Source organism: Caretta caretta, chromosome 10 (assembly GCF_965140235.1).
Source record: "Caretta caretta isolate rCarCar2 chromosome 10, rCarCar1.hap1, whole genome shotgun sequence".
NCBI lineage: Eukaryota > Metazoa > Chordata > Testudines > Cheloniidae > Caretta > Caretta caretta.
Window position 1 is genome coordinate 9,890,405 of NC_134215.1, and position 22,484 is coordinate 9,912,888.

At 49.2% G+C, this 22,484-nt stretch overlaps 1 protein-coding gene across 3 annotated transcripts in view; it reads left to right on the forward strand.

Moving 5' to 3' along the window:
- Positions 1-22,484, forward strand: part of MMD2 (monocyte to macrophage differentiation associated 2) — a 55,479-nt gene that overhangs the window by 23,574 nt on the left and 9,421 nt on the right. For 2 of the 3 annotated variants that reach the window (XM_048866727.2, XM_048866728.2), the window contains exons 2-6: positions 10,542-10,623; positions 15,738-15,898; positions 18,343-18,417; positions 19,625-19,726; positions 22,321-22,390. In XM_048866727.2, coding sequence (XP_048722684.1) covers positions 10,542-10,623; positions 15,738-15,898; positions 18,343-18,417; positions 19,625-19,726; positions 22,321-22,390 — 490 coding nt within the window. Of the gene's footprint in view, positions 1-4,474; positions 5,061-10,541; positions 10,624-15,737; positions 15,899-18,342; positions 18,418-19,624; positions 19,727-22,320; positions 22,391-22,484 lie in introns of those variants that run through there. The other variant, XR_007358783.2, reaches the window with a different exon arrangement.

A 22,484-nucleotide genomic window follows, 5' to 3' on the forward strand; every position in this document is an offset into this window, starting at 1 on the left:
ACAGGTCTTAGTCAATAAATCTAGATCCCCATAGGGCCGTGGGCCTCTCCAGCCACATCAGCTGCTGCCCAGCTGCTATTGTTTTTTACTTATCAAATACTTTTGTGTTAAATTGGTGCTGGTGAAAGTGCTGGACTGGGAGCCCTAGAGACTGAATTCCTTGGCATGTCCACAGAACAAAGCACAGCACAGACAGCTCCATGACAACCTTCCCATCCCTGATTAAAGAAGCCACCTCTAGGCATGAGCAGACTTCCTCCAGCCCCGGCCTGTCCTGTGGCTATCAACAAGGGAGGTGATTGGTGTTGCCTGTTCAAGTGGAATTGGACTGAGACTATCAGCTCAGCATCTAAAATCAACCTGGACACTTGGGCTAACAGCCCTGCATTTCTACGTGAGGGGCTGGAGTGTGTTCAGCAGAGGCTCCATGCTTGGTCTGACTGAGCCCAAGGCTCCTGACTGCTTTGGAAGAAGTGGGTTGAGTTAGGAGGGGCTTCTTTTTAATTGGGGAGCCGCGTTCCTCACCACTGCTTTGTAGGCTGGTTTGTAGATCTGGTTTTGCACAGACAGTGGCAAAAGGTGAGTTCTACATTTAAAATGAAAATAATTAAACTCCTTGGTCTCCCCCTCTATCCTCCCCCCGAAACTGCGCTCATCGGAGCGTGAGGACCATCAGTCACTACTGACGGGGAAAAATGATCTGAAATCTCTCTGCCTTCACATCAGAGCATGATGCTCACTTCAGCTATGTCTACACTTAACACAATACAGCAGCAAAGGTGCAGCGTGTCAGTGTAGACATGCACTACAGTGGTGGGAGGGATTCTGTCCCATTGCTGTGGTTAATCCACCTCCCCAGGAGGTGATAGCTAGGTTAATGGAAGAATTCTTCCGAGGACCTAGCACTGTCTACACCGGGGGTTAGGTTGGCATAGCGACATCTCTCAGGGGGATGGATTTTTCACACCCCTGAGAGACACAGCTATGCCAATGTAGGTTTTCAGTGTAGACCAGCCCCAGAGACCCCGCAGACCCAACCGCCTCTTGACAGGTGCATTACCTACGCCGATGGGAGAACCCCTTCTCTTGGTGTCGATAATGTCTATGCTGATGTGCTACAGAGGCGCAACTGAAGCGCTGCTGCTGAGCTGCTGTAGTGGTTTAAGTGTAGACAAACCCAAAGGGAGGAGGAAACAAAGGCTTTGTCTACACTAGCACTTTTGTTGGCAAAACTTGTCAGTTGGGGTGTGGAAAAAAAACACACCCCGATCCACACAAGTTTCACTGACAGAAGTGCCGGTGGGGACAGCGGTATGTTGGCGGGAGATGCTCTCTCGCCGACATAGCTACCGATGCTCGTTGGGGCTGGTTTAATTATGCCAGCAGGAGAGCTCTCTCCCGCCTGCACAGAGCCGCTACATAGGAGACCTTAGCTGTGTCGCTGTAAGGAGCATAGTGTAGACACAGTCAAAGATGTGAAGGCAAGAAGGAAAAGAGAGAGAGAGAGAAGTAGAAGAGATGAAAGAGGGAAATAAATACATAAAACCACAGCCCTGGCTACCTCAGGGGAGGAAGGCGGCAAAATTAAGCCATTGGCCTATTGTGAAGTTACATCTGATCTCTTGGGAGCCACTCAGATAATACAGTGAGGGATGCTTTTATCAGAACCTAGATAGACTGATCAGAGCTGAATTTCCAACAAATCCCAGCTCCCACTCCCAGGCCCTTGAGCCATCCGGTCCCCTGGCCTAGCTCCACTGTGTGTGTGTGTGTGAGGATATCCTTACATGCTGGTATTCAGTTCTGCCATTCCTGGACATTTACTTCCCTGCCCAAGTTCAAAAGGCGCACTCCCCCGTCCCAAGGGCCTGTGGGAATCGGCGTGACACATGCCCCTGAGGTCAGCCTCGCTTTTATTATTAATAATAATAACAACGATCATCAGAGTCAGCATGGGCGAGAGACAAAGTGAGGTTTTGTTTTTTAAAAAAAATCTCCTCGTGCGTGTTTCCAAGGAAACTGTGACATCACTGAAGAACCCTGAATGTCTGGGCCATGCAGAAAGGATTTAAAAAAAGAAAGAAAGAAAGAAAGGAAGAAATAAAAGCACCCAGATGGGGTTTCAGTGAGGCTCTGGACAGTTACCTAGCAACTGTACAGTAAAATAATGTCCTGTTGTTGGAGAGAGATTGTTACAGGATGTTGGGAAGGAATGCGAACAAAATCCGGGCTCAGGCAGGGAATTAACAGAGCCAAAGCTCTCTTTGTTTGCTGGGGCCTGGCTCGGGGGGGTTATTAAAGCCTATTAGTGAGACTAATAAACAGGGCCAGGGAAGTTGAGTAGTAAATGCACCCATGTGTGTCCCACAAGAGTAGCCCCGACTGAACAGAATAGGCCTAAGTCTCAGTGACAGGTTAGATCCAGGTTGGTCAGTTCAGCATTGGTTTATTTTTATACAAACCAGGTCTAACCATGGCAGTGAGGCCAGGCTGTGAGCCAGCTGTGTTAGACCCTGGGATTTCTTGCCTGGGTGTGAAGGGTGTCGTCTTCCTCTGGGTTTGTTCAGCACCTAGGAACTAGAATCGTAGAATTATAGGGTTAGAAGAGACCGCTAGGGTCATCTAGTCTAACCCCCTGCCAAGAAGCGGGGGGCCTTTCAGTCCTACCATTGGGCAAATAGAGAATAATAACTGGACATGGGCCTGCACTGGGTGATGCAGAACTGAGCCATTCCAGGAGGCAAGCTCCCAGGCAAGCCAGGGGAACATGCCAGCTGCTACACCCTTTAGGCAGGTGCAGCATGCACTCCTCTCTATGGCTGGCCCACTCTGCCAGCCAGTGGAGGGGGAAAGCATAGGCCATGGCTCCAGCTTCTTCCCACCTGAGAACACCTACAGGAGCACTGCTGGGGTCCTGCTATTGTACTCAAGTGAACGTGCAAGTGAGCACTTTGTGTGGCTGTGTGTTCCTATAGTGACTGGCCCCAGCAAAGATAAATCCTGCTACTAAAGCCTGGTCTATAGTACACGGTTATTTCGGAATTAGCTGAGTTACTTCGAAATAAAACTGATTCCATCCACATGACCAAACCAGTTTTTTCGATTTAAAGGGCTCTTTAATCCAATTTCTGTACTCCACCTTGGCAAATGAAGTAGCACTAAAATCGAGATCACAGTTCCAGGTTACAGGTACTGTGGATGCAATTCGACATTATTGGCATCCGGGAGCTATCCCAGAATGCTCCCTTATGACCACTCTGGACAACACTCTCAACTCCGATGCACTAGCCAGGTAGGCAGTAAAAGCCCTGGGAACTTTTGAATTTCCTGTTTGGTCACCATCAGCACAGGTGACCATCAGCACAGTCCACCATCACAGGCGACCATGCAGAGTCCACCATCACAAGAGACCACGCAGTCCCGGATTCGCAGACGAGCTCCAGCATGGTCTGAACGGGAGGTACTGGATCTCATCGCATGTTGGGGAGACGAATCTGTTATGGTAGAACTATGTTCCAAAAAAAGAAATGCAAATACATACGCTAAAGTCTCCAGGGCCATGACGGAAAGAGGCTACTCCAGGGACACAGAGCAGTGTCGTACAAAAATCAAGGAGCTCAGGCAAGCGTACCAAAAAGCCAGGGAGGCAAACGGGCGCTCTGGGTCACAGCCCCATACATGCCGCTTTTATCGTGAGCTGCATGCAATTATGGGGGGGTGATGCCACCACTACCCCACCACAGTCCATGAACACCTGCAAGGGGGGAGTAGAACGGAGCGAGGAGGATGAGTTTTTGGAGGACAAAGAGGAGGAGGAGGAGGACAGTGCACAGGTGGCAAGTGGGGAATCCGTTTCCCCCCCTAGCCAGGAACTATTCTTAACGCTGGAGCCAATAGCCTTCCCCCACTCCCAAGGCAGGCTCCCGGACCATGACCCTGGAGAAGGCACTTCTGGTGAGTGAGAGCTTGATTGGAGCCACACGGTAGGGGGTGGGGGGAAACCCAGCCGCGCAGGGCTGTTCGCGTTTAGTTTAAAGGGCTCATCCCTGCTCAGAACCTCATCGGAGCCACATGGTGTGGGGCGGGGGGAGAGGAGGGTGTTGTGTGAAGTGATCATCCCAGAGAGCCCACAGGCCCTCCTTTTATATGGCAAACCCACCAGGCATTGCTTGCTATGGGAAAGGGGGCCCAGCAGTTTGAAAGCATTGAAATGAATGTGGAAGAAGCAGAACCCCACCTGCCCCTAGGGCTTACCATGGCTGCCTGCAAGCTGAATTCTGTTGCCCAGCCGCATGTGGTGGCTTACTCACACCAAAGTGGCAGGCACTTCAGTATAAGAGGCAAAATGCGACCTTGTACAGAAAGAACATGTGCTGTGTACTATGAATTGCCTGTTTCACTGAGAAAGAGTGTCCCCTTTGTTCTCTAAAATGTATCTTTTAAAATACTACCCTCCCTTTTTCTCCTCCCTCAGGTGCAAATGTTTCAACGTGGCCCCTATCTACTCAGTCCCAGAGGCTGGTCCAGATTAAAAGGCAGAAAAAATGAACTCGGGATGACATGTTCGCCAAGCTCATGCAGTGCTCCCACACTGAATGCGTTGAGGCAAACAATTGCGGAGTCGCGTAAAGCATTACATGAATATGAAGAGAGGAGGGACGCGTGCGATGAGAGCACGCAGGATGCTATGGTCAAGCTCATGGGGGAGCAAACTGACATGCTCCGCTGTATGGTGAATCTAATGCAGGAAAGGGAGCAAGACCACAGACTGCTGCTGCAGCCCCTGTATAACCACCCTCCTTCCTCCCAAAGTTCCATATCCTCTTCACCCAGATGCCCAAGGACATGGGCGGGAGGCTACGGGGACCCACACAGTCAACTCCAAAGGATTGCACAAGCAGCAGAAAGCTGGCATATCCGAAATTTTGATTTGGTTTCTGGACTTGTCCTTCCCTCCTCCTCCACCCCGCTAACCCAATACCTGCTCCCCCCACCATGTCTAGCTTTTTATTTCTCTCAATGTTTTGTGCAACAAATAATAAAGAATGGTTTTTAAACAATTGTGACTTTATTTCCTTTCATATATATAGGAGGCAGGTAAATTTAAGAGAAACAAACACAACTGTCACACCGTACCCTGGCCAGTCATGAAACTGGCTTTCAAAGCTTCTCTGATGGGCAGTGCGCCCTGCTGCGCTCTTCTAATTGCCCTGTTGTCTGACTGTGCAAAATTGGCAGCCAGGCGAGTTGCCTTAACCTCCCACCCTGCCATAAATGTCTCCCCCTTACTCTCACAGATATTGTGGAGCACACAACAAGCAGCAATTACAATTGGAATATTGGTTGTGCTGAGATCTAACCAAGTCAGTAAACTGCACCAGCGCGCTTTCAAATATCCAAAAGCACACTCTGCCACCATTCTGCACTTGCTCAGCCTATAGTTGAACTGCTCCTTACTACTGTCCAGGGTGCCTGCCTACGGCTTCATAAGCCATGGCATTAAGGAGTAAGCTGGGTCCCTGAGGATAACTATAGGCATTTCAACATTCCCAACAGTAATTTTCTGGTCTGGGAAGTAAGTCCCTTCCTGCAGCTGTTCAAACAGACCAGAGTTCCTGAAGATGCGAGCGTCATGCACCTTTCCCGTCCATCCCACGTTGATGTCGGTGAAACGTCCCTTGTGATCCACCAGTGCTTTCAGCACCATGGAAAAGTACCCCTTGCGGTTTATGTTCTGGCCGCCCACGTGTTCCAGGGCCAAGATAGAGATACACGTTCCATCTGTCGCCCCGCCGCAGTTAGGGAACCCCAGAGCATTAAAGCCATCCACAATGGTCTGCACATTTCCCAAAGTCACTACCCTTGATAGCAGCTGGTCAATGATTGTGTTGGCTACTTGCAGCACAGCAGCTCCCACAGTAGATTTGCCCACTCCAAACTGATTCCTGACTGACCGGTAGCTGTCGAGCGTTGCAAGCTTCCACAGGGCTATGGCCACTCGCTTCTCAACAGTGAGGGCTGCTCTCATTTTGGTGTCTTTGCGCTTCAGGGCAGGGGACAGAAAGTCACAAAGTTCCATGAAAGTGGCCCTACGCATACGAAAGTTTTGCAGCCACTGGGAATCATCCCATACCTGCAACACTATGCAGTCCCACCAGTCTGTGCTTGTTTCCCGGGCCCAGAATCAGCATTCCATGGCATGAACCTGGCCCAACACCACCATGATCTCCCAATTGCCACATGCCGTGTTTCTAGGAAGTCTGTGTCCATGTCCTCATCAGTATAGTAATCACGCTGCTGTCACTTCCTTGCCCGGTTTTGCAAGTACTGTACATACTACTGGATAATGTGCGAGGTATTTACAATGGTCAAAACTGCAGTGGAGTTCTGAGCGGGCTCCATGACTATGGTGCCTGCACAGGTCATCCTGGAAAAAGGGCATGAAACATAGGAGAGCAGAGTGGCAGTGGAAGAGGTGCTGTTCGGTTCACGATAGCCAAAAAAAGGCGGGAAATGGCTGTCTTCTGTAGCTTTCATGGAGGCGGGAGCCCTGGACAGACAACATGGAGAAGCTCGGAAGCGCAGCAGTAGTGGGAGAGCAGAGTTGGCGGTGGAAGCTGTGCTGCTCGGTTCACGATGGCCGAGCAGAGTTGGCAGCGGAAGCGTTCGATGAGGAAGAGAAAGAGTAGATACTAGAGATTACATAGGAAGACGAGAGGAAATGCGAGGTGGATTCATAGTAGCAGGAGAGCAGCGGTGCACCGTCTGCTGAAAGCAGTATGGCGTCTGCACACCAAGAGGGCGTGAAATGATTGTCTGCCCTAGCTTTCACGAAGGGAGGAGCAACTGATGACACATACCAGAAACACCCGCGAGAATGTTTTTGCCCCATCATGCACTGGGAGCTTAACCCAGAATTCCAATGGGTGGCGGGGACTGCAGGAACTGTGGGATAGCTACCCACAGTGCACCCTCCGATATTCGATGCTAGCCTCGGTACTGTGGACCCACTCAGCCAAATTCACGCGGTTTAGTGGGGACACAGAAGACTGAATGTATAAAATTGCTTCCGAAAATTCAAATAGAATAATTTTGAAATAATTTCATACTGTAGACGTACCCTAAATGTCAGATTCCTTTGGCTCAAGTGGCATGGGCAGTTTTGAATGCTGAAGGTTCAGCTCCTGCTGATGACCATGATATCCCTACCATGTTACATCTCGGTGCTGTAAGATCCTAACGGATGCTGCCATGCAATGGAGCCATGCCTCAGTGCTGGAGGGTCTTTGCTGCTATGTTTCAGCACAGCATCCATGAGAGTCAGATCCCTGTGCATAGGATCCTGGGGAATGACACTGCCCTAGCAGAATACAAGGAACTCCCATTGGCTTCAGTAGGGCTTACTTGTACACAGCTAGGGAAGAATAGGTACCTTGGACGCTGTTCTGTAGGTCTCTGTGTGCTGACGTGTAATATACCAGAAATAACGTGGTCATGTCTCTTTGCTGGAGATTCCCAGATACACTGATCTGATATTGTAGAGATAATACAATTGTGTCTCACTGTCTAATAAGTGTTGCTGCAAAGGACGAACAGCTGTTTCTTCCTCAAAGAGCTCTTAAAACAGTGCTGTATTTGCCAGGGAAGAGTAGCCAGCTAGCTCGCCTAAACCCGACAGGATACTTTGCTCTAGATGTGCTTAGCGGGTCAAATTCCACACACAGTTTCACCTGTGCAGTCCCCATTGACCACGTGGGCAGTGACACAGGTATAACAGCACATGTTGACCCTTCTACATCTGGTTTTATGTGGACTATGGTCATTCTTAATAGGGCATTGCCCTGACATGGTGTAACATCCCAGGGTCATGCCATGGATGAAGGACACAACTGTAACACTAAAGCCGCATTTTAGACACCATTAGCAATTGAATACTTATTCTGAAGATGACAGTAACACCAAGTGCTCCACTCCTTAGCTCAATCCCTTTGATTAGGGCATATGGCCTTGATTATCCCATGCCCAAGTATGAACCCTACACTTTGTCCAACCTTCATTATCTTGGATATGTTTTTCACTATGGAGACACATCTAGTTTGTCTACTCTTGTATGTTGAAGTTCAGCATGATACACCTAGCAACTGACAAGCCCCGATGCTATTTCTTTATCGGGGTTTAGATCTGGTGAGGTAAATTGTTGTGTTTCTTCAACCATCGAGAGCAATTGGATACTTCAGATTAAGAGAGAGCAAATCAAAACTAAAGTGTCCGTGAGAGCATGGTTTGTGTTGTTCCTCTGCAGCACTTTGCACTGAGATGGGCTGCTTGTATCTTCAGGTGGGGGAATCCTTAGAAACATACAGAGGTAGAGCGCGGAAAACAAAGGCATATTAGTGCAATATCCCATCTAAATGAATAGAGAGGAATGCAAAGTGTGACATTTTCCCTCTTATTCAGGTATACACACACAGACATGCACCACAACACAAAATCAGAGGCACACAGCTGTGAAATGATGGTGTGAGGGCAAGCTAGGCCTTGGGACTCTTCCTCTCTTGGCCAAACATGGAGGAGGTCCAATGATGATTGGTTTCCCTCACCCCTTCTTTTGGCTGCCATCATTATGCCCCCCCAGCTGTCCTTTGTTTTCCAACCACATACCATAAAAGGGGTGTGCCACCCCCTGGAACAGGAAGCACTGGGAGCGGGCAGTGCAGTGGCTTCCCCATCTGCCTTTAGAGGAAAGGCGTCATGTAAAGTCTGACAACTCAAGGCAGAGTGTCAGTGGTGAGGCCAAATTTGCTTCTCCCACAGGTTCACCACCCTCCAGCACCGCCGGCATCAATGGAACTGCACTGGAATCACTGAGAGAAGAATATGGCACATGCTGTTTAACCTTAGAGAGGCAGAATGGCCTATGTGTAGCACATGGGACTCAGGGGATCAGAGCTTAGTCTCTGTGGTTGATTTGCTGAGAGTCGTCTACCAAGTAACATCACTTCTCAGTGCCTCAGTTTCTCCAAGTGTAAAATGAAAATCATAACACCAAGCCTGCCTCATTGGAGTGCTGTCAGGCTTAACTGTTCCATGGTTACTTTTTAAGTGCTTTAGATCCTTGGATGGAAGGTGCTATAGACAGGAAAAGGACTGTTATTCCCTCTCACCAGTTCAGCTCCTCCTCCTCCTGCCAGTTTTCCCTATCACCATCTGTGCGTCAGTCCTTCCCCTCCCCTGAGCCGTGGTGAAAGTGCTGGGCAAAGCAGTGGTTTTGAGAAGTGGATCTATATCCTTGCTGTTAGGACCCTGTAACCCTATTCTTTGTGCCTGGCTGAGAGCACCCTGTGCCTACAGCGGAAAGCTGTGCAGTTCCAAGCGTGGCCTGTGAAAGGAGCTAGCACACAGAAATAGGCCCTGGCCCAGCGAATCCAAGTGGGACTCGAAGATCCAGAACGCTGTCTTTCTTACGTGTGCAAGCAGTTTTCTCTCTCTCTTCCCCTGGCCTCCTCATTCCAACCCTGAGCTCAGACAGTTGGCAGTATTGCCCACATGTCCCCGTGGAGCCTTCCTTCCTAACAGAGCTGGGTGATGCCTCCTAAAATAACAAGTGCATCTTCTCAGTGGGTTGTGTGTGAATATTTGAGCTGTGCTCAGTTTCCCTAGGTGGCAAGATATCACTAGGGTAGGGGAAAGACAGCAGCTGTCACAGGGCCAGAGGAATTTTAGGGGACACCTCTTCTGATCTTCCCTCTTTAGGAACATTAGCACGGGCCATTTCTCTACATCTCAGTGTCAGCATCCCCTGGAGTGGCCCCTTGCTGGCTGAGTTTGAGTCTTGCATAGCAGCAGCCTGTTGGCCCAGGATCCTGCCATACGTGGCATCTCGTGGGCACATGTAGCTGTGGGAAGTGAGTGCAGCTCAGAGGTGGTCATCCAGCATAGGGAAAGTGTCTACCCAAGAAACTGCTTGCTTGACACACTAAAGAGTCCTAAACCAGCCATGGGAGGGAGTGTGCACTGCATCAGAGACCGAAACTCAGGGGTGATCTTGTAACTCTTGCTTCCCTGGCCAGTGGGGGCTGTTGGAAAGTGACCGCACAGGGTGAAAGGGTGCATGATGAATAGAAAGGTGAGTGCAGCAGTGTGTGTGAGCAGAGAAGGTGCAGCCATCAGCCCCGTCAGACACTGCTGGGACCAGACCAATAGGCAACACTGAGTTTAGTTAGCCTGGCAGATGTACTTAGGGGCCACTGTGGGGTCAGAGGGTGGAGGAACATACACATCAGCTGCTCCCAGTGAGCTCTAGGCCTGTTCATGAATGCCGCTCTGCAGAACCCATCACAAAGCTTTGGCGGAGCTAGAACTGGAGCACCAGCGCTTCCACCCCATGCTCCCAGAGCTGGGATTGGGTTACCTGGAGGGCACCACACTCACCAGAACCCAATCCCAAGTGTAACTGATCCGACGTGATCAATACATGTATTGTGGCCCTGCCCCAGGACTCCGCCCTCTGACCCTGCTTCTTTCCCGGTTTCTCGTTCAAGGTTTATGAATCACAGGGTCCCGTCCAACCGGAGGTACCAGCCAACGGAGTATGAGCACGCAGCAAACTGTGCCACGCATGCCGTGAGTCGCCTTTGCGTTGCCTTGAGGGGTGGGGAGGCACGTCTGGCGGGAAGGCAGAGGTGTATGGGTCTCAGCTCCCGTTGTGTTCCCAGAATGGAAGGCAAAGCTGGGGCTTGCTCCACTCCCTGTTCCCTTACAAGTGGGTTCAGGAGCCATCACAGGTTGAATGTAAATTACATTTAGGGTTGCATCTTCTGACTGGCGCTCAAGGGCTGGGATGTGCTCAGCTATATCCGGAGCCTGCACACCCAGTCACTGCACATGCACATGGCCAGGAGCTTGTTTGCAGGAGCTCACCACGTCTCCTTTGGTCTCTGGTGGCTTTTAAGTAAGAGTCAGGGCTCATTGTAAGTGACTCTTACCTGACACAGATAATCTTGGGTGGCAGTTTGGGTGAAAGTGATCATGAAATGATCAATTTCCCCATTCTAAGGAGAAGAAGGAGCGAGAGCAGCAGCCTGAGGACAATGAAAGCAGACTTTAAAAAAATCAGACTTTAAGGCTGAGGTGTTTAATGCCTATTTTACTTCAGTTTTCACCAAAAAGGTTAATGGTGACCAGATACTCAATACAATTAATATTAACCAGGGGAAGGAACTCAGGCCAGTATAGGGAAAGAACAGGTTAAAGAATATTTAGATACGTTAGATGTATTCAAGTCGGCAGGGCCAGATTAAATTCCTCCTAAAAACTAAGGAACTAGCTGATGCAATCTCAGAATCATCAGCAATTATCTTCGAGAACTGATGGAGGATGGGTGAGCTCCCAGAGGGCTAGGGAAGGGGAAACATAGTATCTGTCTTTAAAAGGGGGAACAAAGAGGAACCTGGGAATCACAGAGCAGTCAGGATACTAGAACAAATGACTAAACAATCAATTTGTAAGCCCCTAGAGGATACTACGATTATAAGGAATAGCCAGCATAAATTTGTCAAGGATAAATCATGGCAAACCAACCTATTTTCCTTCTTTGACAGGGTTACTGGCCTAGTGGCTGTGGGAAACAGTAGACATGCTATATCTTGATTTTTGGTAAGGGTTTTGACACACGACAATCTCATAAGCAAACGAGGGAAATGCAATCTAGATGAATTTACTATAAGGTGGGTGGACAACTGGTTGAAAGACCATATTCAAAGAGTAGTTATCAATAAGGCTACAATTTAATCATGGGTATTTTTAGTAAAAATCATGGACAGGTCACGGACAAGAAACAAAAAATCACGGCCAATGACCTGTCCATGATTTATACCATAAATACCCCTGATTGAATCTTAGGGTGGAGATGCTGTGGGGGGGGGGGGGATCCTGCGGCATCAGTGGCAGGGGGGAAGCCCCGGGGGGCCAGCAGCTGCTTCGGCAGCCACCATAGGTTGAACCCTGGGGAACCAGTGGCTGCTCCAGCCACCACCAGAGCGGAGCCCTAAGGCCAGCCACTGCTCTGGCCACCCCCAAGACCACTGATCAGGTGGTCCCTGGAGCGAGCCGCATTAGCCATTGCTCCGGCAGTCCCTGGAACCAGCTACCGGGGCCAGCAGAGCAGCAGCCGGAGCAGTTGCCTGCAGGGCTGCTCAAGTGGCTGGCTGCGGAGCTGTCCCCAGGGCTGCCTGAGCAGCTATCTCCGGGGCCAGCTGCTTGGGCAGCCCAGGGTTTAGCCACACTGGCTGCTGCAGAAGTCATGGAGGTCACAGCAAGTCACGGAATCTGTGACCTCTGTGACAAACACGGAGCCCTAGTTATCAATGGTTTGCTGTTGAACTTAAAGGGTGTATATAGGGGGGCCCTCAGGGGTCAGTCTAGGTCTGGTTCTCTTCAATATCTTCATTAATGACTTGGATAATGGAACAGAGAGCGTGCTTATAAAATTTGCAAGTGGCACCAAGCTGGGAGGGATAGCAAGCACTTTGGAAGACAAGATTAGAATTCAAAAGGACCTTGACAAATTGGAAAATTGGTCTGAATTCAATAAGATGAAATTCAATTAAGATTAGTGCAAAGTACCACATTTAGGAAGGAAAACTCACATTCACAGCCACAAAATGGGCAATAACTGGTTGCCAGATGGTAGATGGCTACATGGTAGTATGCTGCGGGGTTACAGTGGGTCACAAATTGAATATGAGTCAACATGGTGAGGCAGTTGCAAAAAAGGCTAATATCATTCTGGGGCATATGAACAGAAGCGTTGTACGTAAGACACAGGAGGAAACTGTCCTGCTCTGCTTGGCCTTGGTGAGGCCTCAGCTGGAGTACTGTGACCAGTTCTAGGCACCACACTTTAGGAAAGATGTGGACAAATTGGAGAGAGTCCAGAGGAGAGCAACAAAACCGATAAAAGGTTTAAAACCCTGACCTATTAGGAAAAGTAAAAAAAACAAAACGGGGCATTTAGTCTTGAGAAAAGAAGATTGAGGGGGGACCTGATAATGGTCAAATATGTTAAGGGCTGTTAGAAAGAGGACTGTGATCAGTTGTTTTCCTTGTCTACTGAAGAAGCAATGGGCTTAATCTGCAGCAAGAGAGATTTAGGTTAGATATTTGGAAAAACTTTCTAATCCTAAGGGTAGTTAAACTCTGGAATAGGCTTCCAAGGGAGGTTGTGGAATCCCCATTGTTGGAAGTTTTTAAGAGCAGGTTGGACATACACCTGTCAGGTATGGTCTAGATTTACTTGGTCCTTCCTCAGCGCAGGGATCTGGACTTGATGACTTCTTGAGGTCCCTTCCAGCCCTATGCTTCTAGGATTCTAAGATCTTGCAAGCAGTTTGAATGAGAGGACAGCAAGTAGGAGCTGTGGCTGCAGTGCTGACATCATGGGGATCTGAGACACTTTTATAACAGGGCTTTATACATCCCTGCATCCAGTGATCAAAGTAGATTGGAACAGGACGGGGAGCTCTAATCCCGCCAGCCAAGGAGGAGGGGAAGCTGTGGGGCAAACCCACTCTCCTGACCACCCCCTTGCTCTGACCCCTGCCTGCATCAAGGTGGGTTTTTATTTTTCTCCCCCACCCATTTTGCTTCATGTGGTGAAGTTATTTGGTTAGACAACCAAAGTGTTTTGCTAAGAACTGCTCACGCTGGACACCCCTACAGTCTCCGTGAAAATGGAACATTCCTTTTTCACAGCAGGAGATGGCCGTTGTGGCAAGATAAGAGGGCCTGGCATTGTTGGGGAATGGAAGGATCTGATTGGCTGAGAGTGAGGTAAGTAAGGCAATAACATGTGGCAGGGCGTGGCATGTAGCATGAGGCTATCTCATCTCCGGTGCATGGGGAGGCATGAGGCCTCGCGTCCCCAGCACCGGAGGGATGGGGTGTGACCTGATAACCCACAGCCGGGAGGCTGAGTGTCTTTATTTTTCTACGCCTGGAAGTCTGTTTTTAAGCCACGCCTGCTTTATGGGCCCAATCCCACATCCCCGAGTCAAGACAATCTCCTACTGGCTGCGGGAGAATTCTGGAGGTGCTAGGATCAGGCAGGGCTGGACTCAATTGCAGCATCTGATATGAGGAAGGTTTTTCGTCCTCGTGAAGAAGCCCTTCCCTTTTGGGAATGCTTCCCCACGACTTTGAAAACCCATTGCCTTTCGGAGATTAGAGCCTGACCCAAAGTCAGTTGAAGCCAATGGGAAGATTGGATTGGATCAGGGCCTTTGGATCAGGGCCTTTAATAAGGTGTAGAAAAGGGCCTACAGATGGCAGGTGGCATCAGAATAAGAAACCTAAAGACACCTGTTCCAGGTACCTTCCCCTATGCACCTATTCTCTGGGGCTCTCTCAGGAGTTAAATGAAGGAGACAGAGCCTTGCTCTGGGCAGTTTCCATTCGAATGGCTGGCTTTGTGTTGTGTCTTACAGACGGTGCATTCGGTAGCAACTATCAGATGCTAAATATCAGGAAGAACTCCTTGAGATTGAGCTCTGTGGAGTCATCTCTCCAAGAGAAGTGGTGGGAGCTCCACTGCATGGGATTGTTAAAACTATACTGGGCGCAGTACCAGGCAATGTAAGGAACTGCCCTCCTTTGATGGGGAGATAGGGTGGGTGACCCGAGAAGCTTTCTCCAAATTTGAGTTCTGTGATTGAGTAGCAGAGTCAGGAGCTGAATCCATCCCTGCAACTTCTGGTCTTTAGCTGCTAGACCATTCTCTGTCCCCTGGAAGCAGTATGTGAACAGCTTAGGGAAGCTTTGGGCCCTAGGCAGGTATATCAATTGGTCTTGTTTTTCTGAAGCGTTGTGAGAAACCCTTTCTTAGTCAGCAGTTAGGCTCATGGATACCATCCAAGTGACTAGGCTATGGAGGACCAAACGGTGTGGTTATCATGTGACAACTCCATAGCTAGGAGCCAATCAGATTGCTTCATTTTTCCAACACCCCTTTTGAAAGCCCTAGACGACACCTTCGAAGCTCATGCATTTTGTATGGCCGTGGGTGACCTGGTGGTTGTGCTGTTCCTCACAGGGGCACTCGCTGAGGTATAGATTGTTCAGCAGTTTTGACTAAGCAAATTCTGTTATTTATCCCCCTTCCCAGATCCCCGGGGTTAATTGGACAGGAAGCCTCTTTTCTTAGGTTTACAACAGGATCCTCTTCTTCCTGCTTGGTGGGAATGAGGAAAATGAAAAATAAAAGGAATGAAGGGAAATCTGTGATCTCGAAGCACGTCAGAGTAGAAAGAAGGGGCAGCGGGACCGGGCTGCCTCTGACATGTAATGCCCTAAACCCCTTCTGCCCCCCCACTGGAAGGGGCTGTCTCTGATCTCTACCCCTCTGTGCCTCCTCTGTCCCGTATGGGGAGGGGACTTCTTGCACAACTCTAACCTCAACAGTTTCCTGAGCCCCGCCCTTGGAGGGGGCTCTGCTCACAGTCTTCTCTGGCAGGGGTGTTGGGGACTGATCGTGGCAAGTGGGGTCTGAAATCATGTAAATAATACAGAGCAGTGCCTGTCCCAGCCTCTGTCCCTCAGCTGGGCTGGACAGATTCATCCATAGATGAGGAAATCTGAAAGGAAATCAGCGATAATAGTTATTCCATTGAATAGTTATTCTATAAAGGCCTTCTCTAAATGAATGAGCAAGAGACAGCCAATGGAGTTCTTCTCCCTTCCAGTTCTGGATCATCCCCAGCATCCTTGGCAGCTCCATCCTCTACATCCTCTCAGATGACCATTGGGAGACCATCTCAGCATGGATCTATGGGTTTGGCTTGTCTGGCCTCTTCACTGTCTCCACCATCTTTCACACCATCTCCTGGAAGAAGAGACACCTCAGGTAGCAAAGCCATTTGTCACTACAGGCCCTGTTCTCTGGGGGCAAATAGAGAAGGGTTGTGAAGGCAGAGATAGAAACAGCCAGGTGACTAGAACCACCATGGGCAGGACAAAGAGCTAAAAATGACACACACACCCTCAGTATTTTTCTCATCACTTTGTGTGGGCTTCTACTTCCCCATTAATCGCACCAGCACCTGTGCGCTCTCTCCTTCCCACATTCTCTTACTGAAGACACAGTCATTAGGGCTAGTTGAAAATGAGGTGTTAGTACCGTTATACAAGGCACTGGTGAGACCTCACCTGGAATACTGTGTGCAGTTCTGGTCTCCCATGTTTAAGAAGGATGAATTCAAACTGGAACAGATATAGAGAGGGGCTACTAGGATGATCTGAGGAATGAAAAACCTGTCTTATGAAAGGAGACTCAAGGAGCTTGGCTTGTTTAGCCTAACCAAAAGAAGGTTGAGGGGAGATATGATTGCTCTCTATAAATATATCAGAGGGATAAATACTGGAGAGGGAGAGGAATTATTTAAGATCAGTACCAATGTGGACACAAGAACAAATGGATATAAACTGACCATCGGGAAGTTTAGACTTGAGATTAGATGAAGGTTTCTAACCATCAGAGGAGTGAAGTTCTGGAATAGCCTTCCAAGGGAAGCAGTGGGAGCAAAAGACCTATCTGGCTTCAAGATTAAACTTGATAAGTTTATGGAGGAGATGGTATGATGTGATAATATGATTTTGGCAATTAATTGATCTTTAACTATTCATGGTAAATAAGCCCAATGGCCTGTGGTGGGATGTTAGATGGGGTGGGATCTGAGTTACTACAGAGAATTCTTTCCTGGGTATCTGGCTGGTGAATCTTACCCACATGCTCAGGGTTCAGCTGATTGCCATATTTGGGGTCGGGAAGGAATTTTCCTCCAGGGCAGATTAGAAGAGGCCCTGGGGTTTTTTTGCCTTCCTCTGTAGCATGGGGCACAGGTCACTTGCTGGAGGATTCTCTGCACCTTGAAGTCTTTAAACCATGATTTGAAGACTTCAATAGCTCAGACACAGGTGAGAGGTTTATTGCAGGAGCTGGTGGGTGAGATTCTGTGGCCTGCATTGTGCAGGAGGTCAGACTAGATGATCATAATGGTCCCTTCTGACCTTAATATTTATGAATCTATGATCCTGTCAAACTGTTTATTGGCTCTGCTACCCCCTAGCTAGTATGGGTGCAAGCCACTGCCTTCTGCTGGACAATTGGGAAATTGGGTTTTCAACTAAATGAAATAGTTCACAAAAAGTGTCTTCTTTCTGTGGAAAATTTTGTTTTTTCATTGAAAAATCTGATGCCCCAAAACCGAAATATTTTGGCCAAAAATCAAAACATTTGAATTCAGAAATGCTGCTATGGTGCCTCATGAGAGCTGCAGATCTGTTGCCTGATGTCCCCATTCTCCTCTATGGGCTAAGCTCCCATGATGCACTGTGACTAGCAGTTCCCATGATGTACTGTCTCTCTCTCCAAGAGGAGACATCATGGTGCATCATGGGAGATGTAGTCTGACTGGGGAACCTGACCTGTAGAGAAGGATGAGAGCAAGAGGTAACCAAATTACAATCCCCATGTCGCATCTCAGCAGAATTTCTACATAAAAATATTTTGATTTTCAGACAAAATATTTCTATATTTGAATTTTTACTGAAAAAAATCACAATTTTCCACATTAAAAAAATCTTCCAAATCTTCCATATTCATTGTATGCTGGGGAAGGGATTAGACACTGAGATGATTCACGAACCTCTGGAGACCTAAGTTCTAGCCCAGTTTAGGACATCAATTATAATAAATCCTTAGCTATTTGAGAGTTCTGTTTGCCACTGTTCTACACCATGTGGCCTCTCAGAAATGGCCCGATGTCAGATCCTCATCTTCCACAGGCCCCTACTTCTCAAGAACTGTTAGTGGTTAGCCACCTGGGGCCTCTGACACACAGCTGAGCAGTTCTGATTCTTTCCAGTAGAGGGCAGTGGCTCTCACACAGTAGCTACTTGATAGCAGAGTCAATTCAACCTGATCCCCTATGACCACTTAAAATATCCAGAGAACTGGGCTTGACTGGCGATCTCTGGTGACAGGAGACTCCTGCTAGCAGCAGAACAGGGGTACTGCAGGTCAGCATCAAGGTGCAGAGGGGCAGAAGAAGCTTTGCACAGCACCATATCTAGTGCCCGTCAGTGCTATCAAGTCTTTAAGAATCATTATATTCATCTCACTGATCAATACGTTGCATCTTAGCATTTATTTAGTTTCCCAAGTAAATCCATTGATCAATATGTTGCATCTTAGCATTTATTTAGTTTCCCAAGTAAATCCATTTGCTCCCCACTGGCCGGGTCCGCATGCTGTAACTCCCTGCGTGTGTTTGTCTGTCCCCTCTCCAGAACAGTGGAGCACTGCCTTCACATGTTTGACCGGATGGTGATCTACTTCTTCATAGCAGCATCTTATGCCCCCTGGTGAGTTCACTGTGTGATAGCTGGCTGGTCTCTATTGGGGTGGAGGAGAAGGAATCCAGAAAATAGTATCACACTTTACATCTAGATTAAACATTTAAAAAAAACATAAAAATCCATCTTGAAACAAAAGTCCCACTCCTGCATTTTAGCCCTGGCTACACTCTGTCCGAAGTCCATGGCTGTACGTGCTCAGTGCCTCTAAAAACCAGGCCACTGATTTAGGTGCCCAGGTTTGGACTGAGGGAGCTATATGGACACCCAGGTTTGAAAAGTCTAGCCCCTTTGCCTTGCCTGAGGCTGGACAGCAAGCATTTGGCCCAGCACTCGGGAATTCCTGGTGTCTCGGCATTGCCAACCCAAGAATCGTGAGTCAGGACCTGGAGAATCCTGAGATTTTAAAAAATAATAAATGTGAGGCCTTTTTATGGGTCTTTTGAACCTTTAGGGTTCATGGTTTTCAAGGTTTGTCCACAACCAGAGCGCCAGAAAGTTACTTATTTTTTAAATGAAAGCCGAGATTTTCACATAATCACGTGGCGTCGGGAGCTGGGGCATTAAGAAGAACACGAAATGTTATAGATTCAGGAATAAAACCACAAGAGTTGGCAACAATGCTGGTCCCATGCGCTGTCTATTAGACCACGCTTTCCTAGGTCACAGCACTCTCCACCCACGGCTCACACAGTACCCATCAACCTTAGACTCACTCAGAACTCTGCCGCAGAAAGTCTGGGTACATTTGCTTCACACACTCACCTCTGGCACAAGAGGCAGGCCATCACAGTCTGATTTTACCCAGAATAAGGTGAGGAAAGCTGTACCTTCAGCAGCACTAGTGATTATTCCGAAACAGGATATCATATTTATCCTTAAATAGTCTTTATTTGTAAGACAGGCTGGCAGAGCTCTGGCTTTGCTGGGTCTCTGCTGCCTTCTAGAATTTTAGAAATAGAAGGATGAGAGAGCGCTTCCTCACAGCAGTGCTGGGGTACCACCAATGTGAACTTCCTGTATGTTTCAATTTCCTTTCTTTTTTGGAGGCTTTCTCTCCTCCCAGCACCCCTGCATCCATCAGTGACTGCCTCTCAGCATAGATTTCAAACCTTCTGCTTCCCCTTGTGGCTCTGGGTTGGTTTCTCATGGCCAGCTGCTGTTCTCTGCGTCCTGATGGCTCTTTCACCTTTCGGTCTCTATGGGTTTTTTTCAGGTTGAACCTACGGGAGTTGGGTCCCTGGGCCTCCCACATGCGCTGGATCATCTGGATCATGGCATCCGTCGGAACCATCTATGTTTTCTTCTTCCATGAGCGGTGAGCTTGTCTAGCCTCTGCCAGTCTGTCTGTCTGTCTGTTGTTCAAGAAGGCTGCACAGCCTCCCCTTCCTCCCCCTGCCCTGTTTTCAATGTGAGTGGGCAGCAAGGAGGGGGCAAGTATGCCCTAAAGCAGTCCCCTGTGCATTCCCTGAGCCACAGCCCCTCCCCACATTCCCCCTCGGGTGGTGAGTGTCTGCACCACCGGGCGCTCAGGCCAGTCACCAGATGCCATAGTTTGGCTTTCAATCAGCCATGGAACTTGATCAAGATGTGTGCTGCAGTTACACAATTCTTCCACTGGGTGGCAGCAGACAGCAAAAAGTGGCATGCTCCTTCCAAGCTCACAGCCGGAGGGAGTTCTTAGTAGAGCCAGGGCCCTTTTCTGTACCTGCAGAGCACCACACGGTCAGCACAAATCGCCAGGAAGGGAACTGCTCTGTTACACTTAGAATATTCCTGAGCCGTTGCATTGCTACGGGGCCTCCCTCCACCCATCCTGATGCACTCTGTAAACCAGTCGTTCTCAAACTTATTTGACCGGGCCCCCCTTGTTTGTGTCTGTAGTTATGTACGCCCTCCCCCCGGCACACACACAAATCCATAGACCGCCACCCAGCTCTGAAGGCAGAGCGGAGAGCAGTGGCTGCCTGCTGGGTGCCCAGCTCTAAAGGCTGCACCATGCCCGCAGCAGTGCAGAAGTAAGGGAGGCGATGTGAAAATGCATCCGATGAAGTGAGCTGTAGCTCACGAAAGCTTATGCTCAAATAAATTGGTTAGTCTCTAAGGTGCCACGAGTACTCCTTTTCTTTTTGCGACTACAGACTAACACGGCTGCTACTCTGAAACATGTGAAAAGTGATATTTGTCAATATCACTTATCACAGCAGACTTAGTGCCCCATTGCCACCCCAGGGCTGACAGCCGGAGCCCTGCCGCCTCCAGTGACAGTTTGGGGTGCGGGGGAGAAGGAGAGCCTGAGCCTGGGCCACCTACTGCTGAGGAATTGAGGCAGGGGAGAGGAGAGCCCAGGTGGCAGGGCTCCAGCTGTCAGCCCTGGGGTGATGGGGCTCTGGCTGTCCTCTTTATCTCTGCCTGCTGGGTATGCACGGCCCTTCTGCATGACCCCCAGCCACCCAGGGCTGACAGCCAGAGCTCTTAAAAAAACCCAACACCACACAGCTCATGCCGCCATTGACACATTCCTGAGCCTCCCTTGGGCAGCCTGCCCCATAGTTTGAGAACTGCTGCTATAAACCCACATGATCTTAGCCTGACAACCCTGTGTGAGGTAGATCTTCAACACCATGGTGCTGGAGGCTATGGAATGTCCTAAACCAGATACATCTGCATTTTGGATAGTGGTTTTGCAGAAAAGGTGACTGTGGCCCAGAAGAGTTAAGTAACCTGGTTCAGGTGATACAGGGAGTCAGTGGTAGGGACTGATTTAGCATCCGGGCTTCCTGGCTCCCAGACTTGTGTTTTAATTACAAGATCATTCTTCTTCCCTGTCACAGACAGAGCTCAGGCACTGGGCTCCTGGAGGCAGGGCTGGGCAATGCACAGCCTTCCCCTGAAATAACCGTTATCCAGCTAACCCCCCAGACCATTATCCAGTACCTGCCTGGCAAAAATGTACCCCATGGAATGTACTTTGCATATTCAACATTTTATGATACATATGGTAAGATACAAGGCACTGATTCTTCACCCAACTTTAATGGGACTTGGCAGGAGTGCAGGGGTTTGCTCACACAGGATCAGTTCAGGCTCGGGGCCCTGCTTTGTGCGTTCTTTGGGGCAGGGACTGGGCCTTCTTCTGTGTTGTTCAGCTAGCACATAGTAGGCTGCACCATAACACAAAAACGGTGTATCTGAGTCAATAGAAATACATAGAAGCTGTCAGGATACTCCCACAAGTACGTACTCTGCGCGCACAGACATCAGCCCGGACACATTGCACTTGCTCAGACACACGCACCTCTAACAATGGTCCAATGCATCCGCTTGGTTATCTGGGAGCTCTGAGGGGAAAAGCCCCTCCTTGGGGGACAAACAGTGAGCAACAGGTAATGGGGGCTCAGTCTCATTTAACCTGCCCTACCATCATGACAGGGGCCTGGGATCCTCAAGCTCTCGGATCCAATTCCAACACTGCCTAGAAGGCGGTTCCAACAAGGGGAGAGGGAGGAACAGTACAGATGAGTGGGAAAGGGGAATACAGGACTGGTGAGGGGAAAAGGTGACGTGGGAAAATGCCAGTTCACCTTCACTAGAATGCTTACAGGGAGACATGCAGGGAACCCAGGCTTGTGAGCACGTTCCTTAGGGATTACCTCTCCAGATCCTGACCAGTTGTCCCCTCACCTGGCCTCCCCTGAGATCTGTCCTGGGTCTTGCTTGTCTGTTTGGATGGCCGGCGCTGTGGGGCGGGCTCTGGGTCTGTAAAACGCAGCGGACGTGTGCGGGGCGATAGAAATGATTCATTGCACTCCGGCCTCCTCCCCGGAGCAGGGAAGCTGGGGTTTTAAAGCATTCGATTAAGTGATTCCCTCGGTGCCCTGCTGCCACTGAGTCTATCTTTCTCCGTCACAGGTACAAGCTGGTGGAGCTGGTGTGCTATGTTGTCATGGGAGTCTTCCCTGCCCTGGTGATCCTTTCGATGGTAAGTGACTTGGCCCAGGGCTCAATGCGCTGCTCCCTGTCCTCTGAAGAGCCTGGGCCACAGCTGGAAGGATTTGTCTAGTGTGACTCCCTGC